The sequence below is a fragment of the Fusarium odoratissimum genome, assembly GCF_000260195.1.
Source record: "Fusarium odoratissimum NRRL 54006 unplaced genomic scaffold supercont1.20, whole genome shotgun sequence".
NCBI classification, from domain to species: domain Eukaryota; kingdom Fungi; phylum Ascomycota; class Sordariomycetes; order Hypocreales; family Nectriaceae; genus Fusarium; species Fusarium odoratissimum.
The window spans coordinates 454634-480058 of NW_022158705.1; the positions used below are offsets into that span (position 1 = coordinate 454634).

Below are 25425 nucleotides of genomic sequence, written 5' to 3' on the forward strand. Positions count from 1 at the left end.
GACCTGAGTTGGAGAGAGCCGACATCGCTAGTGGCAGGGGTGTTGCGTGGCACAGCTGCAAGCTTGAGATCTGACATACCGAGAAAGGACCCTGGATCTGACGTTTGTTGATAATGTGATAATATTTTATGAGAATCGGGAGCTTCGGTTGTGATAGAGGTTTTGATTATAGCTAAGCTATGGCTGTATTTAATTGGCTGGCTCAGATGAACAGGGTCTGATGGAATTAGAATTACCATCAAAGACGGCATCGAACTCGACACATTTGTTATCATGTTCCTCAGCTCATGTACCTCTATCAATATCACCTTCAACTGATAAGCTCCCCTCCAGCTCTCCAGCTCACACCTCACCTCAGCCATCACGACCCATACAGTTGACCAAGCCACTAATACTGTACCCATCAACTGTAATCTTTAATAATAGCCGCGATGACAGCCTCCACTAACGTCCAAATCCACTCCAACCGCCAACCGCCCTCGTCCGTTCTCGGAATATACCATCTCCACGATCTTTCCCATGACTGGCCCATGAAAATCAGACGACCTTACCTTAGCTCTACCGCCCTTTTCCATTCCAGCTTATCGGAGCTTCCAGACGCTTTCGATAAGAGGGAAGCTTAAAGAATAAGGACCCCTCTGCCCCTCATTGTGTCACCATCCATCAAATCCTATATATTTTTCACAAGATACCCGCCACTTCAACTCTTATTCTTTCTTCATACAACGATTTCTTCTTTCTTCTTTCTTCAAAACCTAACTTTTAAATATTCACAATGGGTCGTCTCGCTGGAAAGAACGCCGTCATCACCGGCGCTGGAGGGTATGTTTCTTTGTCTTGTTGTGGTGCATGATACTGACGATCGCAGTGGCATCGGTCTTGAGACCTCCATTCTCTTCGCCAAGGAGGGCGCTTCCATCCTCATGTCCGACATCTCTCAACCTGCTCTCGAAAAGGCCGCCGCAAAGGTCAAGCAGCTCGTCCCCGATGCTCCCCGCGTTGAGATTCTCGTACGTCCAATACCACACCACATCACTTCTTTCGACAGTAGTACTAACTCGTGACAGAAAGTCGACGTCTCAAAGGAATCAGAGGTCCAGGCCATGATCGAATCCCTCGACTCCTGGGGCGGCATTGACGTCCTCTTCAACAACGCCGGCATCATGCACGCCCAAGACGACGACGCCGTCAACACCCCCGAGAACATCTGGGACCTGACCCAAAACATCAACGTCAAGGGCGTCTGGTTCGGCTGCAAACATGCCGTCCTCTCGCTCCGCCGCAACAAGAAGACCAAAGCCTCCATCATCAACACTGCCTCCGTCGTCGCCCTCGTCGGCGCCGCGACCCCCCAGCTCGCCTACACCGCCAGCAAGGGCGCTGTCCTCGCGCTCACTCGTGAACTCGCCATGGTTCACGCCCGCGAGGGCTTCAGGTTCAACAACCTCTGCCCTGCGCCGCTTAACACACCACTCCTGCAGGATTGGCTCGGTGATGATAAGGAGAAGCGTCACAGACGTGAGGTTCACTTCCCTATGGGGCGGTTTGGTGAGGCTGTTGAGCAGGCGCAGGCTGTTCTGTTCTTGGCTAGTGATGAGTCCAGCTTTGTCAACGGGCATGATTTTGCGGTTGATGGTGGTATGACCAAGTGCTATGTTACTGCCGAGGGACCTGCGCATCCTCCTCCCCAGAACAATGCTAGCAAGGACTCGTTGTAAGGGGTGAAGAGAGGGAGAGAGTAAGCGGGAAGGATATCTGTAGTAACGATTAGTATGATTCAATAATGAAATAAATTGTCACATCACAAACAGTAGTCGTGTGCACAGTCACTTGCGAGGATGAACCTGGCTGATCATATACAATATCATTTGTAGAGTATTCATCAATATACAAAAAGATACCCAAACTCCGGCGCATGCTTTTCCTTCTCCTAGCCTCCCTCTAATGGAACTGTCCCTCAGTGTTTCCCTCGCCCATACTCTTGCTGCTCGAGCTTCCACTCTGAATAGCTCCCAGAATACCATCAATGTAGCTTGCGCCACTCCACTTCTGATGCGTCAAAACATCGCACTTAAGATCCTTCTCACGGCGTTGCACGATATCAACATAAGCCTTCATACCATCCTTCTTGAACTCGCGCGACAGCTCAGTTGTGATTGTAGCGTTGGAGTGCAGGCCAGCAAGAGAGATAAGCTGAAGAACAAATCCTTCACGAGCAATGTCCCAGATGAACGACTTGAGGGTCTCATCAGTGAAACCGTGAGCCATCCAGTTGAATGAGGGAGAAAGGTTGTACACGAGTCCCTTGCCGGGGTTGACCTCGCGAACAGCACGGCCAAGCTTAGTGGCTACTTCAACATTGGGATCACCTGTCTCAACCCAGAGGAGGTCCGCGTAGGGACTGAATGCAAGAGCGCGCTTGGTAGCCGCCCGCATACCAGCGCGGTAATGGTAGAAACCTTCGCGGGTACGGGGAACGTCCCAGTTGAAGTACACAGGCTCCTTGGTGTACTTGTTTGCAAGGCCACGGCGGCGGGAGATACCCATGTCGTGGTCCTTCTCAGTCTCGGCGAGATACTCGTCAATCTTGGCTTGTGAAACACCCTCCTTCTTCATGTGCGCGACAGCAGCTTCGTCAAAGGTGACGAGCTTGGTGTTCTTGACCCACTGAGCTTCAAAGGCATCGATCTCAGCGCCAACAGCACCCTTAGCCTCCATAGCCTGGATGGTCTCAGCGAGAGGCTCAATCGAGGGGTCTGAAACACCGAGAATGAATTCGTGGTCGCGCACGTCGATAGCAGACGAGAGAAGCTTGCCAGACTCAGAGTCTGTTCGAGCAATGACGAGGTTCTCACAACCCATGACATCCCACTGAAAGCGCGTAGCAACAAGACGGTTGATATGCTCTCCAATAGGGACAAGAACCTTTCCAGCCAGATGACCACACTTCTTTCCACCATGGAGCTGATCCTCAAAGTGAACAGCCGCAGCACCATTCTCAGCGAACAGCTTAGCGAGCTTAAGAACAGCAGAGAGACCACCATGGCCAGTATCACCATCTGCAATGATAGGGCGGAGGTAGTCAACGTATGGTGTCTTTGCGCGCTCCTCAGCTGTCATTTTGCGACGAAGATCCCACTGCTTGCGATCGTGCATGTTCTGCGCCTTGGCTAGACGCTGGACTTGGTTGGGAACGGTGTTGTAGGGGTAGTCGCCGAAGTCGGGAGATACCTCGTTGGTAGAGGTTAAGAGGGAGGAACAGGCCCAGCCTGAGATGTAGAGGACTTCTTGGTGAGGAGCTTGTTGGGTCATTTGAACAGGGTCAATTGCGCCCACTACAGACCGTTAGCCAGAGCTCCAGACTTGAACTGCGGAAGACTTACTGGTGTGAATAGGCTCTCCTTTGGCCACGCGCTCCTTAATCAGATTAAAGAGCTTCTGCGCCATAACAGAGCTAGGATACTGAACCTTCTGCGTGCCCCTCTTGGTCGCAACATCCTCTGCACTATACGGCCTCTTGATACCCTGATATCTCGGCGAAGCCCACCACGCCTCAATCTCCTTCACCGTAGCTTCATATAGCCGATCCTCCGCCTCGCCAGCCTTTTGCGACTCTGGCAGAAGCTGGAATGCATCGGCGGGTTGTGTAGCGTGCGTGCTGAGCTGCGACATCTTTGCGACGGAGGTGGTGGATATGGCGCGGATGGCGAGGAGGGGTGCTACGCTTCGGGGTTTGGAAGCGGAGAGGAGGCGCTGGGGAGCTCGAGTTGATAGTCTGCGCAACATTTTGGGTGTTGTTGTGAGGTGAAAGAGGGAGGAGGAGGGAAGTTGGTGAAGGAGAAAGTGGTGGTGGTGGTGGTGGATAGATCGGGAATAACGGGGATTGGATGAATAATAAAGTCGAGCACTTGCGGAGGATGACTTGAAGCCCGTGATAGCTGCAAGACCAGCCAGCGCCCACCAAGACAACAGAAATAATTAATAATAATCCCTTTCTTGAGTTCAAGTTAAAGCTACGATAATCATAATCTTTATATTAATCTACCATACTTATTCCAACTTGGCCATCATTGCAAGAATAAAACCCCAACTCGATGACCGACCGGTTACCGACCAACAGCTCTGTAACCGAGCAGACCAAATTACACGTCTCTTATAAATGCTTGACAAAAAAGCAGCTTACAACTTGGAGACTCATCGTATGTCAGCAAAGCCTTGGTTAAAGAAGAGCATTGCCGACGAATTGGCCAATGAGTGAGCTCGTACGGTAAACAGTCGTGAAGCTGATTGGTTGAGATGCATGTTTGAGCCGTGGCATTCAAGTCGGTTCATGGCGGGTTTCCTCGGTTGGAGTCGCCATGATAACCGTGGGATTGTCCTCAACAGAAGACTTTTGGTGGACAAGTACAGCATATTTTCTCTGCCTAATTGTATCTTGAGTACCACTACAGCCTCCTCTGTTCTATAGTGCATTATTTCTACTTATCAGCATATCGTGAAACTGTCGTCTTCTCCGCACTCGCTGCGTCATAACAGTTCAGTTCAACCCCGCATGACAAAATAAACGTGCAAACCACCATCATCAGATGCCCCCGCTCCCCCGGCTGTTACCCCAGATTCAACCAAAGGCACCCCCACCTACCGCTTCAGCTCGTTTACCACAGGGAACCCTCGGCCCAACTCCCTCCTCATACTTGATCTCTTTCACTCCTCATATTTGATCTTCTTCTTTTTTTTCCTTCCTTGCTCCAATCCTCTCTGTATCCCCTCCTCACACATCACAATGGCTCTCAACTTGACATCCTCCCGCAGGGCTCTTGGCTCCCTTAAGGTAAGCTTCTAAGCTAACTTACATGTGATAAAACACCAAGACTCACACACTTCACAGCCCCTCACCCGTGCCGCTTTCTCAGGTGTCCGCGGCTATGCCACCGCAGAGCCTGATCTCAAGGCCACTCTCCGCGAGGCCATCCCCGCCAAGCGTGAGCTTCTCAAGAAGGTCAAGGCCCACTCCAACAAGGTCCTCGGCGAGGTCAAGGTCGAGAACACCCTCGGCGGCATGCGCGGTCTCAAGGCCATGGTCTGGGAGGGTTCAGTCCTCGACGCCAACGAGGGCATTCGCTTCCACGGCCGCACCATCAAGGATTGCCAAAAGGAGCTTCCCAAGGGAAAGACAGGAACTGAGATGCTCCCCGAAGCTATGTTCTGGCTCCTCCTCACCGGCCAAGTTCCCTCCGTGAACCAAGTCCGCACATTCTCTCGGGAACTCGCAGAGAAGGCGCAGATTCCAGAGTTCATCTCAAAGATGCTCGATGACTTCCCCAAGGATCTTCATCCCATGACGCAGTTCGCCATGGCTGTTTCTGCGCTCAACTACGAGTCCAAGTTCGCCAAGGCTTATGAGCAGGGCCTTAACAAGGCTGATTACTGGGAGCCTACCTTTGACGATTGTATTTCGTTGCTTGCTAAGCTTCCTACCATTGCTGCCAAGATCTACCAGAATGCTTACCGTGGTGGTGGTGCTCTGCCAGCTGAGGTCGATCTTGAGCAGGATTGGTCGTACAACTTTGCTGCTATGCTTGGAAAGGGCGGAAAGGAGAACGAGAACTTTCAAGATCTTCTGAGACTTTACCTTGCTCTTCACGGTGATCATGAGGGTGGTAATGTCTCTGCTCACGCCACTCACTTGGTTGGAAGTGCCCTGTCGGATCCTTTCCTGTCTTACAGTGCTGGTCTCCAGGGTCTCGCTGGTCCTCTTCACGGGTAAGCACTTCTCTCTTCCCAGCCGTGAATTCGTACTAACATGTCTTAGTCTCGCCGCCCAGGAGGTTCTCCGATGGATCATCCAGATGAAGGAAGCCATCCCCGCCAACTACACCGAGCAAGACGTCAACGACTATCTCTGGTCCACCCTCAACTCAGGCCGCGTCGTCCCCGGCTACGGCCACGCCGTCCTGCGCAAGCCCGACCCCCGCTTCGAGGCCCTCATGGACTACGCCGCCGCGCGTCCCGAGATCGCCAACGACCCCGTCTTCCAGCTCGTCGAGAAGAACAGCCGCATCGCCCCCGAGGTCCTCAAGAAGCACGGCAAGACCAAGAACCCCTACCCCAACGTCGACAGCTCCTCCGGAGTCCTGTTCCACCACTATGGCTTCCACGAGACGCTGTACTACACTGCTACATTTGGTGTTTCTCGTGGTCTTGGACCTCTGGCTCAGTTGATCTGGGACCGAGCTCTGGGTCTGCCTATCGAGAGACCTAAGAGCATTAACCTCGAGGGCATTCTTAAGCAGGTTGAGGGTCAATAAAAAGAAAGATACCCAAAGAAAAAGGTGGAATGATCATATAAGGTCTTTTGAATGTATATAGCGTCGTGACAGAGTAGCCTATGATTGACGATTTGTTTGACCAACTCTTTTCTCCCACGGTTGTGACGTTTGTGTGAATCGCATGTCTCATTAGTCTAATCCTCACTATCCTCTTCACTGTTCTAGTCTATGGTCCTCCAATATTCTGTCTATGCCAACACCTTCTCCAAATGATCAAAGTACAAATCATCCCTCAACGCCTTACCATTAACAAGCCCCTCGTACGGGAAAGGACTCGTCTCCCCTGTCTTTACATATCCCCTTCTAACATACCACTCAATCAATTCCTTTCTCGTCCAAATAACCCACATGGTCATGATTTTGGTTCCCCAATTCCTAACCGCATAATTCTCCGCATACCCAAGCACCTGCTTTCCAATACCACCAGCTTGCAGTTTCGGCGATACAGCGAAGAGGCCGAAGTAAGCACGCTCTGTGTCTTTTTGAACAACTTCGCAGCATGCGACAAGACGGGGATCGCTGTCGCCTTCTGGCGTTGATGTTCCTGATGATGAGGGGGAGCTTATGAAAGCCAGGATGACGGCGCCGTTGGGATCGGTGATTTTGGCGAGGAGATCAGTGGAGGATATGCGCTCGTCTGCGAGGAGGTCGGCTTCTGTTGTCCAGCCTGCGCGGGAGTCGGGGCCGCGGTAGGCGGAGATTATGAGGGCGAGGAGAGGGGTTACGTCTTGTGGTGTTGCGGGGCGGAATGTGAGAGACATTGTGAGCGAGTGAGAGTGAGAGTTGCGAATAGCTTCAGTTGAGGTGAGATGAGCTGTTGTCGCTCGTTCGCAGCCTTGAGAGAAAAGGACACTTCAGTTGAGATAAAGAGTATGGCTAATGAGGCGACAGTGGACGAAGAATGTTTGCTTGCTTCAATTGAGGGCTAGAAGAGGTGTATGAGGTTGAGAGAAGAAGTTGTCCGAGACCAACTGGGCTTCTCGAAATATTTAAAATATTTAGCTCCGATACAGGAGGACCCTTTTCTGTCACAATCTTTAATTGTATCGGCAGTTTGCGACAGTCTCTGTCGCACACGCCCTAGAAACGACTCAATTGACATTTTGCCATCCAACGTCAAGCCATGCATCGTTTAACTTTGACAAAACGGGAGTCCATGTGGATCAATTCCCACCATTCATGGTTCTATGAACTATCCCGTTTTGTTAATTCTATACGACAGCCCTACGGCACCCGTCTAGGTGATGAACATATATGGATCGTCCGTTCAATACCACGTCGACCATGATTATCAATCTGAACCGATCGCGGAGATTTATAATAAAGTTCAATCTCAGTGGTAAGTTACAATGCATCTCAATTGATCAACGCCAAACCTGCTATAAATGTCCCTGTTCCTGTGGAGGTTTTCTACAGTATATATAACTTCAACCAACAAAAGTGTGTATATGCCATTACAAAAAAAGAAATAAGAAACAGCTAAAAGAAATCTGAAAAAAAGAAAACACAACTCTAAGTTTTAAACCCGTCTACTTTAAGCAGCATCCTGAGCTGGAACCTTTGAGTACTTGGCAGCGCTGTACTCAAAACCCTGGTTCGTCGTATCCTCACCAGCACGGTACGACATGAGATCATGGTTCTCAGCGGCGGCCTTGTCGCTGGCCATCTTGGCCTCGCTGGCACCCGCGGCGCGTTGACGCCAGAAGTAGAAGCCTAGAGCTCCGAGACCGATGGCTGCGGCGCCGATGCCGCCGGCGTAGATTCCTGTCTTTGTGCCGGCGGGGAGGGCTTCCCATTTCTCGGAGGTGGTCTTCTCGGGTTCTTTGTAGAGAGCTTCGTAGGCGGTTGAGTTGCCCCTGTTAGTGGTTAGTATGAGATACAAGGTGGTAGATTGAGGGGATGGGGAGGGGCTTACTTGACGATTTCGATGCTCTCCCAGCTGCCTGTCTTGTCGCCGTAGACGTACTCCTTTCCGGTGCTGGCGTCTTCGACGTAGACACTCTTGACGTGCATGGTGTAAGGGCCCTTGCCGTAGTCGGTATCTGCAAATTGTCAGCACAACTCTAAGTTCTCAGAGACACTCAAACTTACCACCACCGGCCCATTGGCGAGTTCCCTCGGGCATAGTAGGGTCACCAGCAGCCCAGATTCCAATGCTTAGTCTCATGGGTGTCTGAGGATAGCTATCCATATCATCCTTCGCAACAACCTTTCGCACATTCTCTCCATCAATGTACCAGTTCAACTCATCTTTCGTCCACGTCGTTGTATAGTTATGGTAATCCTCCTGCATACCACCCTTAACGTAGTGCCACCCCGCCTTGGTAAAGTCCTCAACACCCTTTCCGTAGTAGTTTGTCGAAGCATGGGTGTCATTCGCACCCAGAATCTCCCAGTCGACCTCATCCAGATCGTCGCTCAGCCACATCATGGAGCTGATAATTCCAACACCGGGAGCGGCCTTCATGAGAAGTTCGGTGCGGCCGAAGAAAAAGTAGAACGCGGTGCGCAGAGTAGGCGAGTCGCCCTGCTTAGCGACGGTGAAGACGGCGCCATCGTTCTCATCGTAGGTGACGCGACCGACGTGGTTGTCCCAGTGGTCGCTGGAGGGTGTGTCGTTGAAGTGCCAGAGATGGCTGGTTCCGAAAGCCGGGTTGGGTTTGCAGTCTGTTTCGTTGAGAGGGTTGCAGTCGGTGGTTGTCTGAGCAGCCGCGAGGCCAAAGATGGCGGCCGCGGGAAGGATGTATCGCGAAAGCATGGTGATTGATTCGAGTTCAGTCTATCAAATGAAAAGAGAGGAAAAATGAATGAGATGAAAAGTGAGTCGAGTCTGTCGAGATCAAAGGAGTGAATGGGTGATGAAACGAATGAAACACCCAAGGATCAAGCAATATGAGAGACAGTGACAGACAAGGAAAGAAGAACAACTCAAAGGAAAAGAGGAACTTATTGTTCTACCTACTCAAAGAGCATGCATGAATAATGAGAGAAAAAGAAATGGAGAGAGAGAATAAAAGCGGCAAACGGCAGAAAAGGAGACAAAAGAGTACCAGTACCGAGGACCCATTCTCGCAGGCCAAGCATGACAGGGCTCTCAGGAGGCCATCGCCAAAACCTCTAGATCGAATGGGCCTTGTTTAATTTCAGACCACTCAGAAAGCCTGCATCTAACAGCGCCGGCGTGTCACCTACAAGGGGACATGCGACGCGCCAAGACCTGGGCGGGAAGGGCTTTTTACAAGGGTTCTTCCCTTAGTGGACATGACTGTTTGACCTGAGTGCTGAAATTAGAGCTAGGATATAGGACGGGCTAACGAATTGGCATATCCACTTGGGAATCTTGGCTGAATTGAAATTTGAATTCAAGAGAAGCTGTTGCTAAATATGAACATGGCAAATGGAACATTGGTGAGGTGAGTCGTAGATCGACAGGGGGAAAGGGGGGCGGGAAGTGGGATATTTTCATTGGCGCTTGGTGAAATGCAAGATCTGGAAATTGGGACTAATGCAGCGGGAGGCTCTGCATATTCGGGTTTAAACTTTTTTAAATCATGATAACCATAACATAAAGGGCAACTCAATTTGCACTCATTCTCGCAACGTCTCTCCGAATATCAGTCAATGTCTCTCAAGTTTCGGATACATTAATCTTGATCCTTGCATTGCGATTTAACATACCCCATTGCGAAGGCAAGGATCGTGCGGTCAGTCATTTATCTTGGGCTATACATAGCCCACCTTGATCTTAGTCTTAGGCCTTGCTGGCAAACTTGGCTCTCACTCTCTTGCTTGCCTCAACAACTCGGTCCTCGTCGTAGATCTTCAGGACGCTGGGGTTCTTGCTGATGGCTTGTGCCCACTTGTAGAAGTTGGGAGTCTCTTTCTCGAGGCGGGAGGGGAGATTGGTTGGCAGGAGGCCGTGCTTGGCGGAGGATAGCAGTCGAATGACGAATGGAGCTACAAGGACCTGTTTCTCGTTAGCTACCTATCCATCGCTATATCATTCCGGGTTCTTTGGTTTGGGTACCTCTGCAAAGGTGAGCTTATCGCTCCCGTTGAAAAAAGGCGCCGCATTCTTGAGAAGAGGCTCAACCTCCTTAACGATACCAGCAACGGCATCGTCCACAGCCTGATTAACCTCCTCCTCCGTCTGGGCCCTGTAAATAGCCTTGCCGATATGCGCCTGGACCTTGTTCGAGTACGCATCGGCGAAGAAGGCCACCCTCGCTCTGGTCAACGGACCGTTCTTGTCCGTAGACGCGGGGAGGAGATGGCTGGGGTGCGCATCTGCGAGGAACTGAGCGACGATGGCGGACTCGGTGATGATCTCGCCATTGTAGATGATGGTTGGGACGAGGCCGCGGGGGTTGATCTGCAAGTATTCTGGGGATCGGGGCGTGTTGAGATCAATGATTTCCTCCCTGACGGGGAGACCAAGTTCGGCGAGGGTGATGTGTGCCCTGTGCGCGACTGCGGGGGTTGTCAGCGGAGTCTTTTGAACAATATGATGAACGTGATATACATACAAGGGCACGCGTGGTTGGTGTAGAGGGTGATGTCTGCTTGAGGTTGAGAGCCCATTTTGATAGCCGTGTTGATACGTCGAGTAGTAATTTGTTTGGTAAAGGTATTTGAAAAGAGCAAATTCCTAGCAGGACTTGTAATTCTTGTACTAAACAACCCCGCCATTTCTCTCTGTACGGAAATTCGGAAGTGAGGCAGCGAAGCAGCGCTGCATTATTAATTCAAATCGGCATTTCGCAATATTGCACCATCGGCTTTGAAATACGTCCGAAGCGCGAGGAGTGGTTGCGTCATTTCGGGTGTTTGATTGATAAGGCACGAGAGGGGGTGACGCATCTTGTGTAACTTTCTTTTTCATGATTGATGTTGGTCTGATGCAGTGAGGCTGAAGTATTGATGTTTTTGGTACTGTGATTATTTCCTGATGGAGTAATTGCTGATGGGATTGATCGTCGCCAAGCTTCTGACGTGAGACGGGAACCGGCGCCGCACTAAAGGCTCTAGGGTGAGCCAAGATTTGGACTACTTCTCGACGGCAGTTTGTGAATGAGACAACGGATAAGGATTATTTGGGGTATTCGAGAAAGATTGAGGTCTTAAAATAATATCTCATGACATCAGTATGCTTTCTCCGGTTCAAATGCCTAGAAAATTGCCTCCTGTGTGAGTTCTGTTGGTGATTGTTTCATATGATATCGTTGCGACTGTGTCATTAACATGGACAGATTGACAGCAAGACCGCCTGTCTGGGAATATTATCAATCACGTTCCAATTCTACCTTATCTAGAAATGATATCCCGAATGCAAGGCTAGAAAGCTAAAGCTCACTTCTTCCTTGAGAGGCGTGAATGCTGTACACTGAAGTATTACCTCGAAAGGCAGGAGCCTCCAACTGTCTGCAGCTGTTCATGTTTATGACGGAATGATGAGATCCAAGAAACATGGAAGTTACCTTATCTTTCTAAACTTTGAAAACATTTAAGTTATTGAATTTGTATCTCAGAATCTGGGAAAGCTGATCAGAGGTGAAGATACAAGAACTTCGTGCTCAAAGGATGGCAGAATTGTTCCAAGGGGATGTGGCAGTGAAAACACCACTAACGACAACCAAGCTACGAATCGGCACACAAACTGCTCCCATTCAACTGTAAGCCTATCATATCAGGTAGAAGCTAAGATGTTGCTTACTCCAATGAGTGAATGAGCGCGTCTGCACCGTCAGCAGTGACGACCAGCTGCAGCTGGCACTGTCGGAGGCCCTCCACTGACCAAACACTGCCAGTGCTTGAAACAAACAAATTCTGCTAGGCAACCAGGTGAATGGAGTAAGCAAGCTGAGAGATTTAGCAGAACTTCCTCTCTACCTGTGGAGCGCCTCAACTCTCATCCTGCACCATTTCTTCCCCCATCTTGCACACTTCCCCATACCCTTTTGCACAAAAGCAACTTCTATTTGCATCTCACTCCAACAGAAACAGCAACCTCAAAGAACTTACACATCAGACTTTTCTCAGAACTACCAACTCTTTCCACCTTCCCCCAGTGCCATGTGGCGAAGAGGGAGTTGGAGAGGAGGGAGAGGAGGCAGTCGCCCTCCTGGTCCGCGAAACGAACCGAATGAGACCAGAGACAGCAATAAGCCATGCTTTCACTTCCAGAGAGGGCAGTGCAAGTTTGGAGACAGCTGCAAGTTCTCTCATGATATCAACAGCTCGGCTGGACAAGGTCGTGCCAGGGATAAGCCATTACGCCCTGAAGATCTCCACAGCCGTGAAGACTATTACGAATGGAAGCATCTCCTACGCAAGGGCACACACGAGTTCGACCACTCTGATGCATTCCAACATGCGGATAAGCTCTGGAAAGGTGCTCGGGAAATTCTAGACGGCGACAGTCTGGAAAAACACCAAGAGCTGGCAAGAGAACTTGTCAAGGACCATTTCAACGGCCCAGAATGGATCACATACGTATCCAAACACTCAACCTTGGCCGACAACAATCAACTCATATGCGTCAAGAATCTTCTCAAAGTCATCACTCACCCTTCTATCAAGCCGCTCTCCATCGATCCCTACGTTGGCACCATGTATGTGCTGCTGGGAGGCACCAACGGCGAACAGGGAATTGCTCTTTTGTCTCGCATGTGCAACGAACTCTTGAAACACATCAAAGCATCTGGTAGATCACCAGGCTCTACGATCAAAAGTATGGTTGATGTTATTATCAAAGCATTGCATGAACTCCTTAGCAAGGTCCAACGAGCTCAGTTCTCGGATGGAACTCCTGGACTTCTCAAGTCATTGGATGAACTTGTGAATGCGGTTGCTGAGGGGGCATCAAAGGCCGACCTGGATGGACTCAGAACTCGCCTTGAAATCACCAAGAGAGTCGTCTCTGGCTCTACTGGTCGTATCGTTACAACGCAAGATCCATCAGAGGACAGCAAAAAGGCGTCAAAGTTTGTCGCCTCTTCATTTCCTCAAGCAGTAGCAATTCCAGGCGGTCGACATGACAACGACTTTGCAGATATCTCTGACGTATCGCTTCTCCCAACCCAAGGAGAGATCACTAGTGTGCAAGCAGACTATCTGCCTTCTACCAACTTCCTCCACCCACACGTCCTCCAAGACCCTATGCAACGATATATCGACTCGATATTTAGGCTTGTCAGACACGATACACTTGGTCCAGTGAACGATGTTCTTCGAGATGTTCTTGCCTCGGACAATGTCATGACTACCCGGTTGACCGACAGAAATAGTCAGGCACAGGTCTACCACTCGTCAAGTGTCTCTCGTATCTTCATACATGAGAGGAGAGGCCTTGAAGCGATCATCTCATTTTCTGCACCAGCCTACATTTCCCGAAAGTCGCCCGCAGACCAACGAGACTGGTGGCAAAGATCTCCTCGACTGGGAGAAGGCACGCTGTTATGTTTTGTAACTTCTGACGCGGAGAACCAAGATCAAAGGCTTCTTTTCCTACATGTTACCTCCAAAAGAATAGAATCGGACTCCAACAAGTCGGACACACCGAAGAGTGCTCTGGTGTCCTATCGCGATGCGCCAAGTATCACAGTGAAGCTAGCAACGCACCAGCAGAGCGACCTCAACTTTCTTGTTCGAACTTTCCGAGAGAACGTCGCGGGTGTGTTGGTCGATTTCAACGGAATTATTCCTGAGACCTTCATACCGATCCTGAGGAACCTTCAAACCATCAAGCGCGAGAACCACATCGCCTTCCAGAATTGGATTCTCCCACCTCCCGAAGGAGTTCATCACATGCAGCCGCCGTTATATGCTCGCAAAGCTGGGTTCGTGTTCCCGCTTCGCTCCATCACAAAAGATGGCATTAGCAACATCTACCTGGACCCTAACTCAAAGCTTGAACACATCAATCTGAAGGAGATCGAAGATGCGACGGGACTTGATCATGGCCAATGTCTTGGTCTGGTTGGGGCTCTTACACGCGAGTATGCACTCATCCAAGGTCCACCAGGAACTGGAAAGTCCTATCTCGGTGTACAGCTCGTCAGAACCTTGCTTTCTGTCAAGGAACGAGCAGACTTGGGACCAATTCTCATCATGTAAGCTACTCAAAATATAACAGCATAAAAGGAACTGGCGAGCTAACGAGGATACCAAACAGATGCTACACAAACCATGCATTGGATCAGTTCCTTAAGCATCTCCTCGATGTCGGAATCGACGCCATTATTCGCATTGGCGGTCGTAGTGTCGCTGAAGAACTTGATGGCAAAAACCTTCGGACTGTCAGTAGAGAAACTCCCAAGACACGAGTCGAGGCCCAGATTCTAGGTGAGGCCTACAGCAAGCAAGAGTCCTCTTTGGAATCTGCCAGTTATGCATTGGGGACGTTGGTTAAAGCCCGCAGGGGAGCGAGCTGGGAGGGATTAGAACAACACTTACAGTTCAAGTATCCTTTGATTTACCGACAGCTGGGTCGAGTGGACGATGAAGGTTTCGAGATGGTCAGCAAGGATCCTCTCAAAACCTGGATGGGAATCCGACCTCCGCCAACAACAGACTGGCAAACTTCTTTAGAAGACATCATAACTCTCGCAGAGGAGAGCGTCCATCTCCTTCCACCAGCAGAGCGTTGGCTTCTTGTGGAACATTGGCTCGAAGAACTACAAGACAACCAGCTTGATATGCTGTACGAAGCTCTTGACGACTTCGATAACAACCGCAAAGCCATATACCGAACACACGATGCTGTCGATGAGCGAACTCTTACTAGGGCTGATGTCATTGGAATCACTACAACTTCTTTGGCCGGACGTATCGAGTTGTTGAGAAACTTGGATTTCAAGGTTGTTCTGTGCGAGGAAGCGGGTGAGCTGAAAGAGTCAGACGTCATCTCTTCCCTCAAGTCTGGCGTTGAACACTTCATCCAAATCGGCGACCACCGACAACTCCGACCACAAATCAACAACTTCAATCTGAGCCTCGAATCAGCGTCAGGACGGTACTGGCAGCTGGATCGTAGTCAATTCGAGCGACGAGCGGTTGGTGAGCCTGGTCTTGCACCAGCACCATTTGCCCAACTCAACATCCAACGCAGAATGAGACCCGAGATATCGCAGCTCATCCGACGAGTCTACCCGAATCTCGAAGATCACAGGAGTGTCACTGATCTTGAAGATGTCGTCGGCATGCGAAAGAACTTGTTCTGGCTTGACCACAATCATCCAGAGGACGCTGGGGGCGATGGAACCCGTGTCAAGTCGCACAGCAACATCTGGGAGACCGAAATGGCGACTGCGCTCGTTCGCCATCTTGTTCGACAAGGAGAGTACAAAACTGAAGACATCGCGCTTCTCACTCCTTACACTGGACAGCTTCAGCAGCTCCGGGCAGCTCTAGGCAAGGATTTCGAGATTTGTCTGAGTGACCGTGACATGACCCAGCTTGCACAAGAAGGATTTGAAGATGACTCCGCGTCAAATGGTGGTGACAGAAAGATGATCGAGAAGAAGCAACTCATCCAAACCATTCGCCTTGCCACGGTCGACAACTTTCAAGGCGAGGAAGCCAAAGTCATCATCGTGTCCCTGGTTCGAAGCAACACACAGCGTAAAGTGGGTTTCCTTCGAACGGAGAACCGAATCAATGTTCTTCTCAGCCGCGCCAAGAATGGAATGTACTTGATTGGAAATTCTGAGACGTATCTCAACGTCCCGATGTGGGCTGATGTTCACAAGCAGCTCTATCTGGCTGATTGTGTTGGCAATGAGATTGAACTATGTTGCCCTCGCCATAAAGACACCACTCTCACATGCTCTGAGCCAGCAGACTTTGCTTTGAAGAGCCCCGAGGGTGGCTGTATTCTCCCCTGTTCCCGACGGCTCGAACCATGCGGCCATCAATGCCAGGCACGTTGTCATTCAGAGACGCTTCATGATGCATTCTCTTGTCAACAACCTTGTCCTCGCATTAGAAAGACATGCGACCACGGATGCCAGAAACTTTGCGGCGAAAGATGTGGCCCTTGCATGATCAAGGTCTATGATATTCAGCTTCCGTGTGGCCACATCAAGCAGACACTGAAGTGTTATCAGACACTCGATTTGGCATCAATTACTTGTGATGCCCAAGTTGAGAAGACTGTAGCCCACTGCGGCCACTCTATATCTGTTCAGTGTTCTACTGACGTTGACTCCAAAGGCTTCCGCTGCCCCCAGCCTTGCTCTTACGTACATCCTTGTGGTCATCAATGCACTGGAACTTGCAGCAGATGTCGCAATGGAGACGGAGAAGTGGCTCATCGGAGCTGCAGAAAGATTTGTGATCGACCTTACGGCTCTTGTAACCATAGATGTCCACGCATCTGCCACGATGGGAGTCCATGCAGTTCATGTCAAGCCCCTTGTGAGGTATGTTTATTTTACATTGGCAGCGAGTAAGATGAGAAAACTGACGTCTTTTAGGTTCGATGCCCACACTCTGCCTGCCCTTCGCCTTGCAACAAGGCGTGCGCTCCATGTATCGAGAAATGTACTTGGGCTTGTCCTCATCAAGGATCTTGTTCAATGCCATGCTCAGCGCCATGCGACCGCCTCCCTTGCGATGAACGATGCACCAGAATACTTCCCTGCGGTCATCAATGCCCAAGTTTCTGCGGAGAAGACTGCCCCACTAGTTATTGTCAGGAGTGCGGCGACAAAGGTGAAGAGCGAGTTGATCTGCTGGAGTTCCTATCCTATGCCGAGATTGATCTAGATGAAAGCCCGGTCGTGGTACTCAGCTGCGGCCACTTCTTCACTGGCGAAACCCTTGATGGCTTGGTAAGTCTAGATGAGGTCTATGCAAGAGACGGAGAGGGGAAGTTCAATGGTTTGAAGGATATTTCTGAGTCTCTGTCGAGTAAAGTACCTTTCTGTCCAGACTGCAAGCGACCGATTCGACAGTTCGCAACCAAGAGATACAATCGACTCATCAACCGAGCCGTCATGGACCAGATCTGCAAGCGATTCATGATCACAGGACGTGGGCAACTTGATCACCTCGAACAGCAACTTCAAATTCTCGAAGATAAGCTTGACTCCACTCGCAAGGCCTATACACTCAAAGATGGGGTTGGAGTACTACCCAAGAAAAGATACGAGGAACTGGACAAACTCACGGCCGTGAGTAACGCTCTTGTGAAGACCATGAATGAAGAGCATCAGCCTACCAAAGTCCTCTTTGATGCGATGGCAACTTCTCGCGCCAAGGCTACCGGTGATTCGGTGTCTGTCATTCGACAGATGGAGGCCTTGAGACTCTCGCCACTAGCTTCTGACAGCCAAATTGTTCTGGGAGCAGACCTGCTCGTAATCAAGTCCCTGGAAATAAAGCTCAAAGATTTCATTACTCTTCTCAGAAACTGGAAGGGTACGGCTGGTGGTGACTTGCTTCGAGGATGGATTAAAGAACAAGCTACTCCATCAATGCCCAAATTACTACACTCCTGCGAGAAGCTTATCGAACAAGCCAAATATGCCAAACTACCTCGAATCATCGTTGCGGCAACTTTGACACTTGCTAGAGTTTCTCAGCTGCTCGCCTGGCGGTCACAGGCCGCTGACAAGCCTTCGGTTCAGAAGTCTGGGGAAAAGAACACAGAGGCTGTTGAGGACCGAATGGGCACTGCCCGCAAACTTCTCCATGATGCGCTTGAGCAGTGTTCCCAGCTCGGGAATAGCGATGATATGAAGGAGCGAGTCCAGGCCATGCTTCGACTTTTTGAACCTCGTTACGAAGAAGTGATACCTGAGGAACTGGCGTCGATCAAGAGTGCCATGGTGAGTGGCAGTGGTGGCATAGCCACTCATTCTGGACACTGGTATCACTGTGTCAACGGGCATCCTGTGAGTTCTAATGCCGAACTCTGCGACGTTTGCTAACCAAATTACTAGTTCGCGATTGGAGAGTGCGGAATGCCAATGGAGGAAGCTCGATGTTCCGAGTGCGGTGCGCCAATTGGAGGTCGTAACCACCAGGCGGTGGATGGAGTAACTCGCGCTGAGGACATGGAACGATCTTGATTGTTGGATACAGCCCTTTGGTACGAAGCTTGGATGGATTATAAAGGTATACCGAGTTTTGTGTACTTGAGCCTGGACAGTCAGATCATTGGTATGGGATATCAGTCATCCTTGGAAAATTGTCCTTGGAAGATGTATTTGGAAACGGGTTTAGCATTTTTGAATGCAATAACTTTTGAGTAGATATCTGTATGTAGGAAAAATGTATTGAGTCTTGTAAATTAAGCTCCCTGGTGAAAGTGATGATTGAACTACGTATCGTCTACAGCATAGCGCGTGGGCTATGAGCTTCCGTTGCGAATTACAAGCAATTTGGCACGGGACAAGTAGAGTGTTTGTTGGAAACATTGTAGCATGAATCTTTGATGTTTTTAAGGGGCACATATGGTATTGAAAAGTGATTTGCTCAAACTAGAACGCTATTTCGTAACTCCTTGGCAGCTCCATCGTGTACTTGTCTTTTCTTCTCATACAGTCATAATACAGAACAAGATTACTCATACACTCCAAAAACTCCAGTGCTCTGTTGCTTTGGTGGATGTTTAGTATCCGTGGCCTGCCAATCCGTCAGCGTCAAGCTCAATCACACATCATCAAGAATACTTACGTCCAAGAGAACGTCCCATCTTCGACATCTCCTTAGCCTGAGTCTGCTTAACCTTAGCCCTCCTCGAATCCTCCTTCGCCTCAACCTCCAAGCGCTTAACATGCTCCCTAGCCTCCCTCACACTAAGTCTGGCCTCCTCCAGCGCACGATCAGCCTCACGTTCCGCCCTCTCTGCATCCTGGACTCGCGCTCTTGCCTCCAGAACAGCAGGGTCATGCTCGTTGCGATTTCCGCCTAGACGAGACAAGAAGCCGCCGTTAGAGTTACGACGAGACGGGGAGCGGGATGATGAGCGGGAGTGTCGACGGTCGTAGGATGAGGCTGAACCGCGGGAGTGGCGGTGGTGGGAGGATGTGGATGTTCGTGCGGAGGTGGGCTCGTGGCGGGACGAGGAGGAGAAGAGGCCGTGCTTGCGGGGGGGTTCCTCGCGGATTGGCTCTGGGGAGGGTTCACGACGACCAAAGAGACCCATGATGATGATTTATAGTGATGATTTATAAGTGTAGTGTAGTGTAGTATAAGTGTAAGTTGATACCGTGTAAGTGGTAGTGGATATCGTGTAAGTGATCAGTGTAGTGGAAGTGAAGAAGTGTATTATCTGGAGAATGAAAAAAGAAGCTTTTCACAAGAATCTAGGCGTCTCTTGGCCTCTATTTCTATTATTTCCCATCCCTACCAGTGATGCCATTCCCAACTATGATCGCCAAAACTTCAAACCTGCTTTATTACCGTGACGTCAATGCATGCGCGCAGGGTAGCAAGGGTCCAACCAATCACGATGTGGAGATGACGGTATCAGTGGCGTTGACGGTGATGACATTCAGAGCATGAAAAGTGAAATTATTGGTGTAAGAAAGATGATCAGTTGTAATGATGCATCAATGCCTCTGATATCATACAGCTTGAGGGGTGCTGAAAGGAATGTAACACGTTTGCCAAGATACCAGAATTCCAGTGTCGACGTTGTAGGTTTAGAGTTTATCAACGGTTACACTCCGCAACTTAATTGACTGCATCATCAATCTCATACAGTAGCCTACGATCTCTGTGGACCAAAGATCTACAGTCCATCCTCTTCTCAATGCTTGGCCTCACCTTTTGCTGATATCTCATCGTGATCCCTCATCAGCGTGGCTGTGCACTTTTGCCCCTCAAAGTCTCGGCACATTGCGTACATTGGTCTCACCGGCTAGAATCAGAATCATCGCATGAAGAACGCGCTAAGTTTACAATTGAAGAGACAAAACGAATGCCGTGAGATGTTATCGGTAGACATAAAAAATAAAGTAGTTGTAGCTAGAGCGTGACAAAATGACTTCCTCAAGTAGTCTACTCCTCCCGCTAATTTGCCTCGCATTCCGACCGAGAATAGCCTGTAAATAGTAAATAGCAAAAAAACAACGCAAAACACCAGATTTCCCTATGTGCTTTATGCCGCACGATATATACAGTGAAAATACCCATGGCGGGCCAAAAATAAGCCATGGAGCCGAATAGAGCCACATCCCTGTTTCGTTCGATCACATTCGATGGATGACAGGTGGTCTTCGTATTCGATATTAAACGCTCGTATCGTATCATGTTCACATAACAGTGCATCCGCCCTCCTCGCGATCCTTCTTGACGCTCAGCGCAACACGCGCCGCCTCGGTGAAAGCCTCGTTGACACCTCTGTTCTTCATGGCGGAGCACTCGAGGTATCGGAGGGCGTTTATGCGGCGCGCCACCTCGAGGCCCTGGTCGTAGTTGATCATGGGGCGCTTCTCGCGGGGTTCTCCTGATTCGTTCTCCTCCTCCTCGCCTTGCTCGCGGAGATCGCACTTTAGCGCTACGAGGACGAGTTTGGTGCCGGGGCAGTTGTCGGCGATCTCGCCTACCCACTTGGATTCGACGTTTTCGAGCGAGTCTTTGCTGTCGACGGAGTAGCAGAGCATGATGAGATCTGTGTCGTCTGGGATGCATTAGTTTAGTTGGAGTTGGTGTGTGTAGAGAGGCCAAGTACCGTAGGATAGCGAGCGTAATCGGTCGAATTCTTCCTGGCCTGCTGTGTCCCAGAGGGATAGCTCGATGTGGACATTATCGACAAAGATATCTGCGTTCGTTAGCGATGCGTATACGCAGAAGAGCCGTGTATCGTACCGTGGACGTAGTTCTCAAAGACGGTGGGTTCGTAGACAGTAGGGAAGTAGCTATAATCAATGAGCCTCTCTTCATATGCGTCTCCTTTAGAACATACCCTCTCGTAAAGACGTTCAACAACGATGTTTTTCCGCAAGCACCATCACCCCTAAATCAGATCAGCGCAATGCCCTCCATTCCTCATCGTATGTGACGCACAGCAACACCAGCTTTCGCTGCACAGTCTTGGATCCTCCACAAAGAGCAGGCATTCTGACAAATGTGATTCAAATCGTGGGTATCTTCGTAGTTTGTAGAAGAAAAAGGGAAAGACCGCTGGGTTTTTCGCGTCGTTGAAATAAGTTGAATCTCGGTTCCGTGCAGGCCCTTGTTCAAGGTTCAAGGTTGGCGTGCGCAGATCGAATTCGCAGGCGAGAAGAAACCGTTGGTAGATATCGATAGACGCAAGGCGAATTGAGGCGTTGAATGTAGGGATCAGGAAATGAATGGTCGTTTCCAGGTCTCGAAAGAAGAATAGAGATGCAAGGTTGTGAAATGGAAGTTGAAGTCAGAGAGAGGCCAGCGCAAGGGAAAATGGGGGGCACTGGAACTCTAGACCTTGGGTCCTCTCGAGCAGTGGAGTCGACAGCGAGGAAGTGGGCAGGGATTATTTTCGGCGCCTCTTGAGGGTGGGGAATGCAACCGCATGACAGAATAAACCTCCCCCAATCACTGCTCTAAGTTACGGGGCTTATTTCTGTCCCTCTTTAAATGTGTACCCTTTTTTTCTGCACATCCTGTGGAACCACTTTCTCTTTTTCTTGCAGTAGCGTCGACCCGTTACGTTAATTGGCTCTTTCACCCGTCGCTACCAAGATTGCCTCTTTTAAAGTCCCGGTTCATTGAATGCGCCAAAGAGGCTTAAGCTCCGGAGTCTTTAATTCGATAGTATTAGCTTCGATGACACTGATGCTACGTCGTAAACACATTGCAAATAACTAATCATGACATGTGAATAACGAGAATGTCCTGTGCATGTGCATAAGAGAGAAGCGGCACCTGAAACTGTACCTGAATTTGAGTTAGGTTGAGCTGGTGTCGTGACGACGATTCATGGTGGCTTTGCGACTGAATCGTAACATCAAAGTGGCTTCGTTTATTTTCCGCCCGCAGAGGTAGTAGGTATCACGCGGAAGAGGCGCTATTGCAGCACTGAAAAGCCAGCTTGTTCAACATTGGACAAGAGACTTGTTTCTATTAAAACCTTGACTCGGTTTATGCCGATGATCCCATAACTCAACCTGACAGTCCAATCTAATGATGTCGTTCAAACGTAAATGTGCAACTAAGAGCAATCAACAGACGCCGCCCAGCGTAAAATCCATCTCTAATCTTCGTCCCTTTGATATCCACGACGCGCTCCGCCCATACGTTCTGCAAGACCCTTGTGACCTGCTTGTTGATGTAGCTTGTTCATGAAGCCACGATCGCCTCCGCGCTCTCGTGCCTTGTCATCTGCTTCTCGAAGTGCTGCCTCCCGTTCTTCCAGGGCCGTAAGGCGCTTTGAGCGATCGTCGTCGAGCTCTGTTGCTGCAGATTGCATGGCGGCTAACTTGCGCTGGCGCTCTTCCTCCTTGGCTTTATCGTCTTCTTCGTTGTACCGTGGCCGCCTGTCGCGAGAGTCGGGGTAACTTCTTCGGAAATCTCTGCGACTCTCGCGGGGACGCTCGTCGCGTGGTCGCTCATGACGGGAGCGGTGCTCACGTCTGTGTTCTCTGTCCTCTGAATCGTCGCGTCTTCGTCGTGAACGGTCATCTCGACTATCGTCTCTGCGTCGCCTGTGCCGATCTTCTCTTGAATCATCGCGACGTCGTGGACTTTGAGATCGCGAATCAGAGCGTCGTCGTCTGTGGTGTCTATCGTCAGGGTCCGCACTGCGATGACGATGTCTCCTCCGGTGCCTGTCGTGTCGGTCTTCCCTCCTCCGTGACTTTTCCTTCTTCTTCTCATCATCAACTCCCATCGAGGAGAGTAGCTGTCGGCGCCTGATCGGATCATTCATCATGGCTTCGTAGGCAGCTTGTTCTTGTCGCTTGATAGCCAGCAACGGATCATCGCGAATCTTTGCAGCTGTATCCCTCGCAGTATTCGCATTCTGCAGCGTCATGAAGCTCTCGGTCCCCGCATCTTTCTCTAACTTCTTATGCTCTGTGCCCTTGATAAGGTTGTCGATACGCCGCTTGCCCAGCAAGTAGGCTTCTGATTCTTCTGTCGTGCCACCTTCTCCGTCGTTGGGGCCTTGGTACATCCAGTCAACGCGATCAACGCGCTTTTTTCCTCCTGCAGCCTCGAGCTGTCGTTGGACTTCTTCATTTTTGAGTTCCTCTTTGATTTCGTCGATACGCTGTTGTGTTCGCTTGCGCTCGGCCAGGGCCTTTTGCTCTTCATCCCAGACGGCCTGTTGATTGCGCCGCAGCGCGGGATGGAAGGACTTCTTCAGGTTAAGATCGCCTCCACCCATTTTGAAGGTTGTTTGGGGTATATGTCGGAGGAGAAGAAGGGGACAGCTTTGATGATGATGTGGAGGGAGGAAAGTTGGTTGGCTTGATGTTCAGTGGGTGGCAATTGTAGGTACTAAGGCAACTGGGCGCAGAAAAGAGGAATTGCATGGGCCCCATAATTTTATTTATCCTAGAAACTTTAGACCAGTGATTCTAGATGACAAAAAGACTTCGGCAAACTACCGTAGACTTAGGGGACTCGCTGATGGATTTATTTTGGTGTCCTCTAATACAGTCTCAAGTTTTCTTGCTCCCTGAGGTTATCCTCGAGGTCATCCAGCTTTTTAGGTTTTATATCAGTAAATTAAACAGCGAGACTCCTATACCCAGCCGACACATCAATGGCCAAAACCAAATATGGTTTATCTGCCTGAATGATTCCATAGCTGCCTTGATCAAGACCAATTACCTCGAGGGGGAGGACAGGAGAAACTATGTTACAAAACTCTCTTCCTCTGCCTAATATATATGTAGAATTTACCCGAGTCTTTTTGTCACTTGGGATAGAAGTCAGAAGTTCTGGGGAAGGCAACCTTGAACCCCAGTCTCGCCCGCAGTCATGGACTCTCTTTCCCATGAAACCCAGTCCCAAGTCATCTCCCTGGTCCTCTGCTGCATCAATCGTCAGACATAAAGCATCCGTTCACCTCATATAGACCATCGTGAAAGTAACGTTCCAATGCATTTCCTCTTGTATTGTACATTCCTGTCTATGATACACAAGATATTCCGTCCCTTCAGCGCCCTCTTCATCATTGTGTAGTCGTACATTTCCCTTCGTTGCTTGTTGACGCAGTGTTCGAACTCGTGGACTGCAAAAAGCGAAGAGCAGCCTAGTGGGTGAAGTATTTTAGGCGTGGAATGAGAGAAGGTTTATAGGTTCTAGGACGGATACCACTAGACCACTCTTCGGTACAGGTAATAGAGTGATTTTGGTATATAAGGGGTGTGTAGTCGTACATTTCCTCTCGTTCGTTTCCGTCCCCGGCTCTTTACCAACTGGCTCGCTTCACACCAGGCAGGTTTCCAGCCATAGCCTCCATTCGGAAGTTGTACTACAATCGTCAGCCCAATTCTCAACCCCTCGTTCTTTATCGGACTTACTCGAGTCATCTTAAAGTCACTCAACACACCACGTCCCTGACCACCCATGATACATCTGTTTCGAATCTGCGTTGGTCGAGTATAGCAGTGCATCTGTGTCAATTGAAGCTGTGCCTCGGCGCGGACTCGTGGGGGGAGGGTTGTGTTGCGAATAATATATCGGAGAGCTTGTCTATCGGCCTCGAGTTAGCCCTTTTCCTCCTCGTGGGTAACCTTTCCAACCGATCATTGTGTTCTGCGTGGGGAAGAGTTTGCGCACCTCTCGGTCTCGTGGGCCTCAAAGACCTTTCGCTTTGTGTGGTCGCGCAGGGTGCGGACGTTGACGAAACAGCCCAGATCGAGCTTCTTGGCGCGGAACATCGACATGGTGGGCGGTTTGGACGGGGATGTCGATGATGAAGCTGTCGGGAGATGTTCAATTGACGACGAGCCAAATTCAAGATGGAGTATGTGTTGCCGAAGATTAGCCGATCCTCTCAATCCCGGTGCTCCAGGTTGTAAGTCAACACAATCGGCTGGACTTGTCAGCGCAAATATCTCATAAAGTGATTAATTAATGGGCCAATGGTCACTTAGATTAATTCTCTCGTCATTATTGACGTGTTTTATTTGCAGCTTCATCTAGTGCTTTG

General features: G+C 49.9%; 11 protein-coding genes across 14 annotated transcripts; 3 read left to right on the plus strand and 8 right to left on the minus strand.

Moving 5' to 3' along the window:
* Window positions 1-148: 148 nt before the first annotated feature.
* FOIG_11064 (glucose 1-dehydrogenase) lies at window positions 149-2971 on the plus strand. 3 transcript variants are annotated; one of them, XM_031211607.1, is made up of 3 exons: window positions 149-822; window positions 869-1010; window positions 1068-2971. In XM_031211607.1, exons 1-3 carry the CDS (start codon window positions 776-778, stop codon window positions 1716-1718), a joined length of 840 nt encoding a protein of 279 aa, XP_031058791.1. In that variant the 5' UTR covers window positions 149-775; the 3' UTR covers window positions 1719-2971. The 3 variants fall into 3 exon arrangements, with proteins under 3 accessions (XP_031058791.1, XP_031058792.1, XP_031058793.1); XM_031211608.1 differs by having other exon boundaries at window positions 149-1010; XM_031211609.1 differs by having other exon boundaries at window positions 869-2971.
* On the minus strand, window positions 162-4093 carry FOIG_11065 (isocitrate lyase). Its single transcript, XM_031211610.1, has 3 exons — window positions 3384-4093; window positions 1810-3335; window positions 162-1755 (listed from the first exon to the last, which is right to left on the minus strand). The coding sequence occupies exons 1-2, from the start codon at window positions 3784-3786 to the stop codon at window positions 1942-1944; spliced, it is 1797 nt and encodes a 598-aa protein (XP_031058794.1). The 5' UTR covers window positions 3787-4093; the 3' UTR covers window positions 162-1755; window positions 1810-1941.
* Window positions 4094-4365: 272 nt separating this feature from the next.
* FOIG_11066 (2-methylcitrate synthase, mitochondrial) lies at window positions 4366-7506 on the plus strand. The gene is made up of 3 exons (XM_031211611.1): window positions 4366-4831; window positions 4889-5763; window positions 5813-7506. Exons 1-3 carry the CDS (start codon window positions 4784-4786, stop codon window positions 6306-6308), a joined length of 1419 nt encoding a protein of 472 aa, XP_031058795.1. The 5' UTR covers window positions 4366-4783; the 3' UTR covers window positions 6309-7506.
* FOIG_11067 (murein transglycosylase) lies at window positions 6332-7451 on the minus strand. The gene has a single exon (XM_031211612.1). It carries the CDS (start codon window positions 7088-7090, stop codon window positions 6518-6520), a length of 573 nt encoding a protein of 190 aa, XP_031058796.1. The 5' UTR covers window positions 7091-7451; the 3' UTR covers window positions 6332-6517.
* An 83-nt stretch (window positions 7507-7589) lies between the features above and the next one.
* On the minus strand, window positions 7590-9437 carry FOIG_11068 (uncharacterized protein). Its single transcript, XM_031211613.1, has 3 exons — window positions 8421-9437; window positions 8245-8371; window positions 7590-8185 (listed from the first exon to the last, which is right to left on the minus strand). Exons 1-3 carry the CDS (start codon window positions 9085-9087, stop codon window positions 7864-7866), a joined length of 1116 nt encoding a protein of 371 aa, XP_031058797.1. The 5' UTR covers window positions 9088-9437; the 3' UTR covers window positions 7590-7863.
* A 137-nt stretch (window positions 9438-9574) lies between these two features.
* FOIG_11069 (glutathione S-transferase) lies at window positions 9575-11307 on the minus strand. 2 transcript variants are annotated; one of them, XM_031211614.1, is made up of 3 exons: window positions 10856-11307; window positions 10357-10799; window positions 9575-10296 (listed from the first exon to the last, which is right to left on the minus strand). In XM_031211614.1, the coding sequence occupies exons 1-3, from the start codon at window positions 11016-11018 to the stop codon at window positions 10081-10083; spliced, it is 822 nt and encodes a 273-aa protein (XP_031058798.1). In that variant the 5' UTR covers window positions 11019-11307; the 3' UTR covers window positions 9575-10080. The 2 variants fall into 2 exon arrangements, with proteins under 2 accessions (XP_031058798.1, XP_031058799.1); XM_031211615.1 differs by having other exon boundaries at window positions 9575-10799.
* Window positions 11308-12401: 1094 nt separating this feature from the next.
* Window positions 12402-18615, plus strand: FOIG_11070 (uncharacterized protein; the record flags this gene model as incomplete). The annotated part of the gene is made up of 5 exons (XM_031211616.1): window positions 12402-14440; window positions 14503-14845; window positions 14945-16750; window positions 16805-18226; window positions 18275-18615. 5 exons carry the CDS (start codon window positions 12402-12404, stop codon window positions 18401-18403), a joined length of 5739 nt encoding a protein of 1912 aa, XP_031058800.1. The 3' UTR covers window positions 18404-18615.
* Window positions 18616-18755: 140 nt separating this feature from the next.
* FOIG_11071 (uncharacterized protein) lies at window positions 18756-19751 on the minus strand. Its single transcript, XM_031211617.1, has 2 exons — window positions 19011-19751; window positions 18756-18959 (listed from the first exon to the last, which is right to left on the minus strand). Exons 1-2 carry the CDS (start codon window positions 19480-19482, stop codon window positions 18946-18948), a joined length of 486 nt encoding a protein of 161 aa, XP_031058801.1. The 5' UTR covers window positions 19483-19751; the 3' UTR covers window positions 18756-18945.
* A 395-nt stretch (window positions 19752-20146) lies between these two features.
* Window positions 20147-21900, minus strand: FOIG_11072 (GTP-binding protein RHO3). Its single transcript, XM_031211618.1, has 5 exons — window positions 21348-21900; window positions 21247-21297; window positions 21150-21199; window positions 21013-21102; window positions 20147-20961 (listed from the first exon to the last, which is right to left on the minus strand). The coding sequence occupies exons 1-5, from the start codon at window positions 21398-21400 to the stop codon at window positions 20594-20596; spliced, it is 612 nt and encodes a 203-aa protein (XP_031058802.1). The 5' UTR covers window positions 21401-21900; the 3' UTR covers window positions 20147-20593.
* An 84-nt stretch (window positions 21901-21984) lies between these two features.
* FOIG_11073 (uncharacterized protein) lies at window positions 21985-23806 on the minus strand. The gene has a single exon (XM_031211619.1). It carries the CDS (start codon window positions 23647-23649, stop codon window positions 22516-22518), a length of 1134 nt encoding a protein of 377 aa, XP_031058803.1. The 5' UTR covers window positions 23650-23806; the 3' UTR covers window positions 21985-22515.
* A 210-nt stretch (window positions 23807-24016) lies between these two features.
* Window positions 24017-25353, minus strand: FOIG_11074 (uncharacterized protein). Its single transcript, XM_031211620.1, has 3 exons — window positions 25053-25353; window positions 24794-24965; window positions 24017-24744 (listed from the first exon to the last, which is right to left on the minus strand). The coding sequence occupies exons 1-3, from the start codon at window positions 25157-25159 to the stop codon at window positions 24682-24684; spliced, it is 342 nt and encodes a 113-aa protein (XP_031058804.1). The 5' UTR covers window positions 25160-25353; the 3' UTR covers window positions 24017-24681.
* Window positions 25354-25425: the final 72 nt, after the last annotated feature.

Bases quoted from the DNA above. Each gene is read 5' to 3' on its own strand.
- FOIG_11064 (XM_031211607.1), top strand. From the start codon at position 776: ATGGGTCGTCTCGCTGGAAAGAACGCCGTCATCACCGGCGCTGGAGG. The intron at 823-868 runs GTATGTTTCTTT...TGACGATCGCAG, and splicing joins GTCATCACCGGCGCTGGAGG to TGGCATCGGTCTTGAGACCT. The intron at 1,011-1,067 runs GTACGTCCAATA...AACTCGTGACAG, and splicing joins CTCCCCGCGTTGAGATTCTC to AAAGTCGACGTCTCAAAGGA.
- FOIG_11065 (XM_031211610.1), bottom strand. From the start codon at position 3,786: ATGTTGCGCAGACTATCAACTCGAGCTCCCCAGCGCCTCCTCTCCGCT. The intron at 3,336-3,383 runs GTAAGTCTTCCG...AACGGTCTGTAG, and splicing joins AGGAGAGCCTATTCACACCA to TGGGCGCAATTGACCCTGTT.
- FOIG_11066 (XM_031211611.1), top strand. From the start codon at position 4,784: ATGGCTCTCAACTTGACATCCTCCCGCAGGGCTCTTGGCTCCCTTAAG. The intron at 4,832-4,888 runs GTAAGCTTCTAA...CACACTTCACAG, and splicing joins GGGCTCTTGGCTCCCTTAAG to CCCCTCACCCGTGCCGCTTT. The intron at 5,764-5,812 runs GTAAGCACTTCT...AACATGTCTTAG, and splicing joins CTCGCTGGTCCTCTTCACGG to TCTCGCCGCCCAGGAGGTTC.
- FOIG_11067 (XM_031211612.1), bottom strand. From the start codon at position 7,090: ATGTCTCTCACATTCCGCCCCGCAACACCACAAGACGTAACCCCTCTC.
- FOIG_11068 (XM_031211613.1), bottom strand. From the start codon at position 9,087: ATGCTTTCGCGATACATCCTTCCCGCGGCCGCCATCTTTGGCCTCGCG. The intron at 8,372-8,420 runs GTAAGTTTGAGT...GACAATTTGCAG, and splicing joins TCGCCAATGGGCCGGTGGTG to ATACCGACTACGGCAAGGGC. The intron at 8,186-8,244 runs GTAAGCCCCTCC...AACCACTAACAG, and splicing joins GAGAGCATCGAAATCGTCAA to GGGCAACTCAACCGCCTACG.
- FOIG_11069 (XM_031211614.1), bottom strand. From the start codon at position 11,018: ATGGCGGGGTTGTTTAGTACAAGAATTACAAGTCCTGCTAGGAATTTG. The intron at 10,800-10,855 runs GTATGTATATCA...CAACCCCCGCAG, and splicing joins CACCAACCACGCGTGCCCTT to TCGCGCACAGGGCACACATC. The intron at 10,297-10,356 runs GTACCCAAACCA...AACGAGAAACAG, and splicing joins ATAAGCTCACCTTTGCAGAG to GTCCTTGTAGCTCCATTCGT.
- FOIG_11071 (XM_031211617.1), bottom strand. From the start codon at position 19,482: ATGGGTCTCTTTGGTCGTCGTGAACCCTCCCCAGAGCCAATCCGCGAG.
- FOIG_11072 (XM_031211618.1), bottom strand. From the start codon at position 21,400: ATGCCTGCTCTTTGTGGAGGATCCAAGACTGTGCAGCGAAAGCTGGTG. The intron at 21,200-21,246 runs GTATGTTCTAAA...CATTGATTATAG, and splicing joins TTGAACGTCTTTACGAGAGG to CTACTTCCCTACTGTCTACG. The intron at 21,103-21,149 runs GTACGATACACG...TAACGAACGCAG, and splicing joins CTTTGAGAACTACGTCCACG to ATATCTTTGTCGATAATGTC.
- FOIG_11073 (XM_031211619.1), bottom strand. From the start codon at position 23,649: ATGGGTGGAGGCGATCTTAACCTGAAGAAGTCCTTCCATCCCGCGCTG.
- FOIG_11074 (XM_031211620.1), bottom strand. From the start codon at position 25,159: ATGTCGATGTTCCGCGCCAAGAAGCTCGATCTGGGCTGTTTCGTCAAC. The intron at 24,966-25,052 runs GTGCGCAAACTC...CGAGGCCGATAG, and splicing joins GAGGCCCACGAGACCGAGAG to ACAAGCTCTCCGATATATTA. The intron at 24,745-24,793 runs GTAAGTCCGATA...TGACGATTGTAG, and splicing joins GTGACTTTAAGATGACTCGA to TACAACTTCCGAATGGAGGC.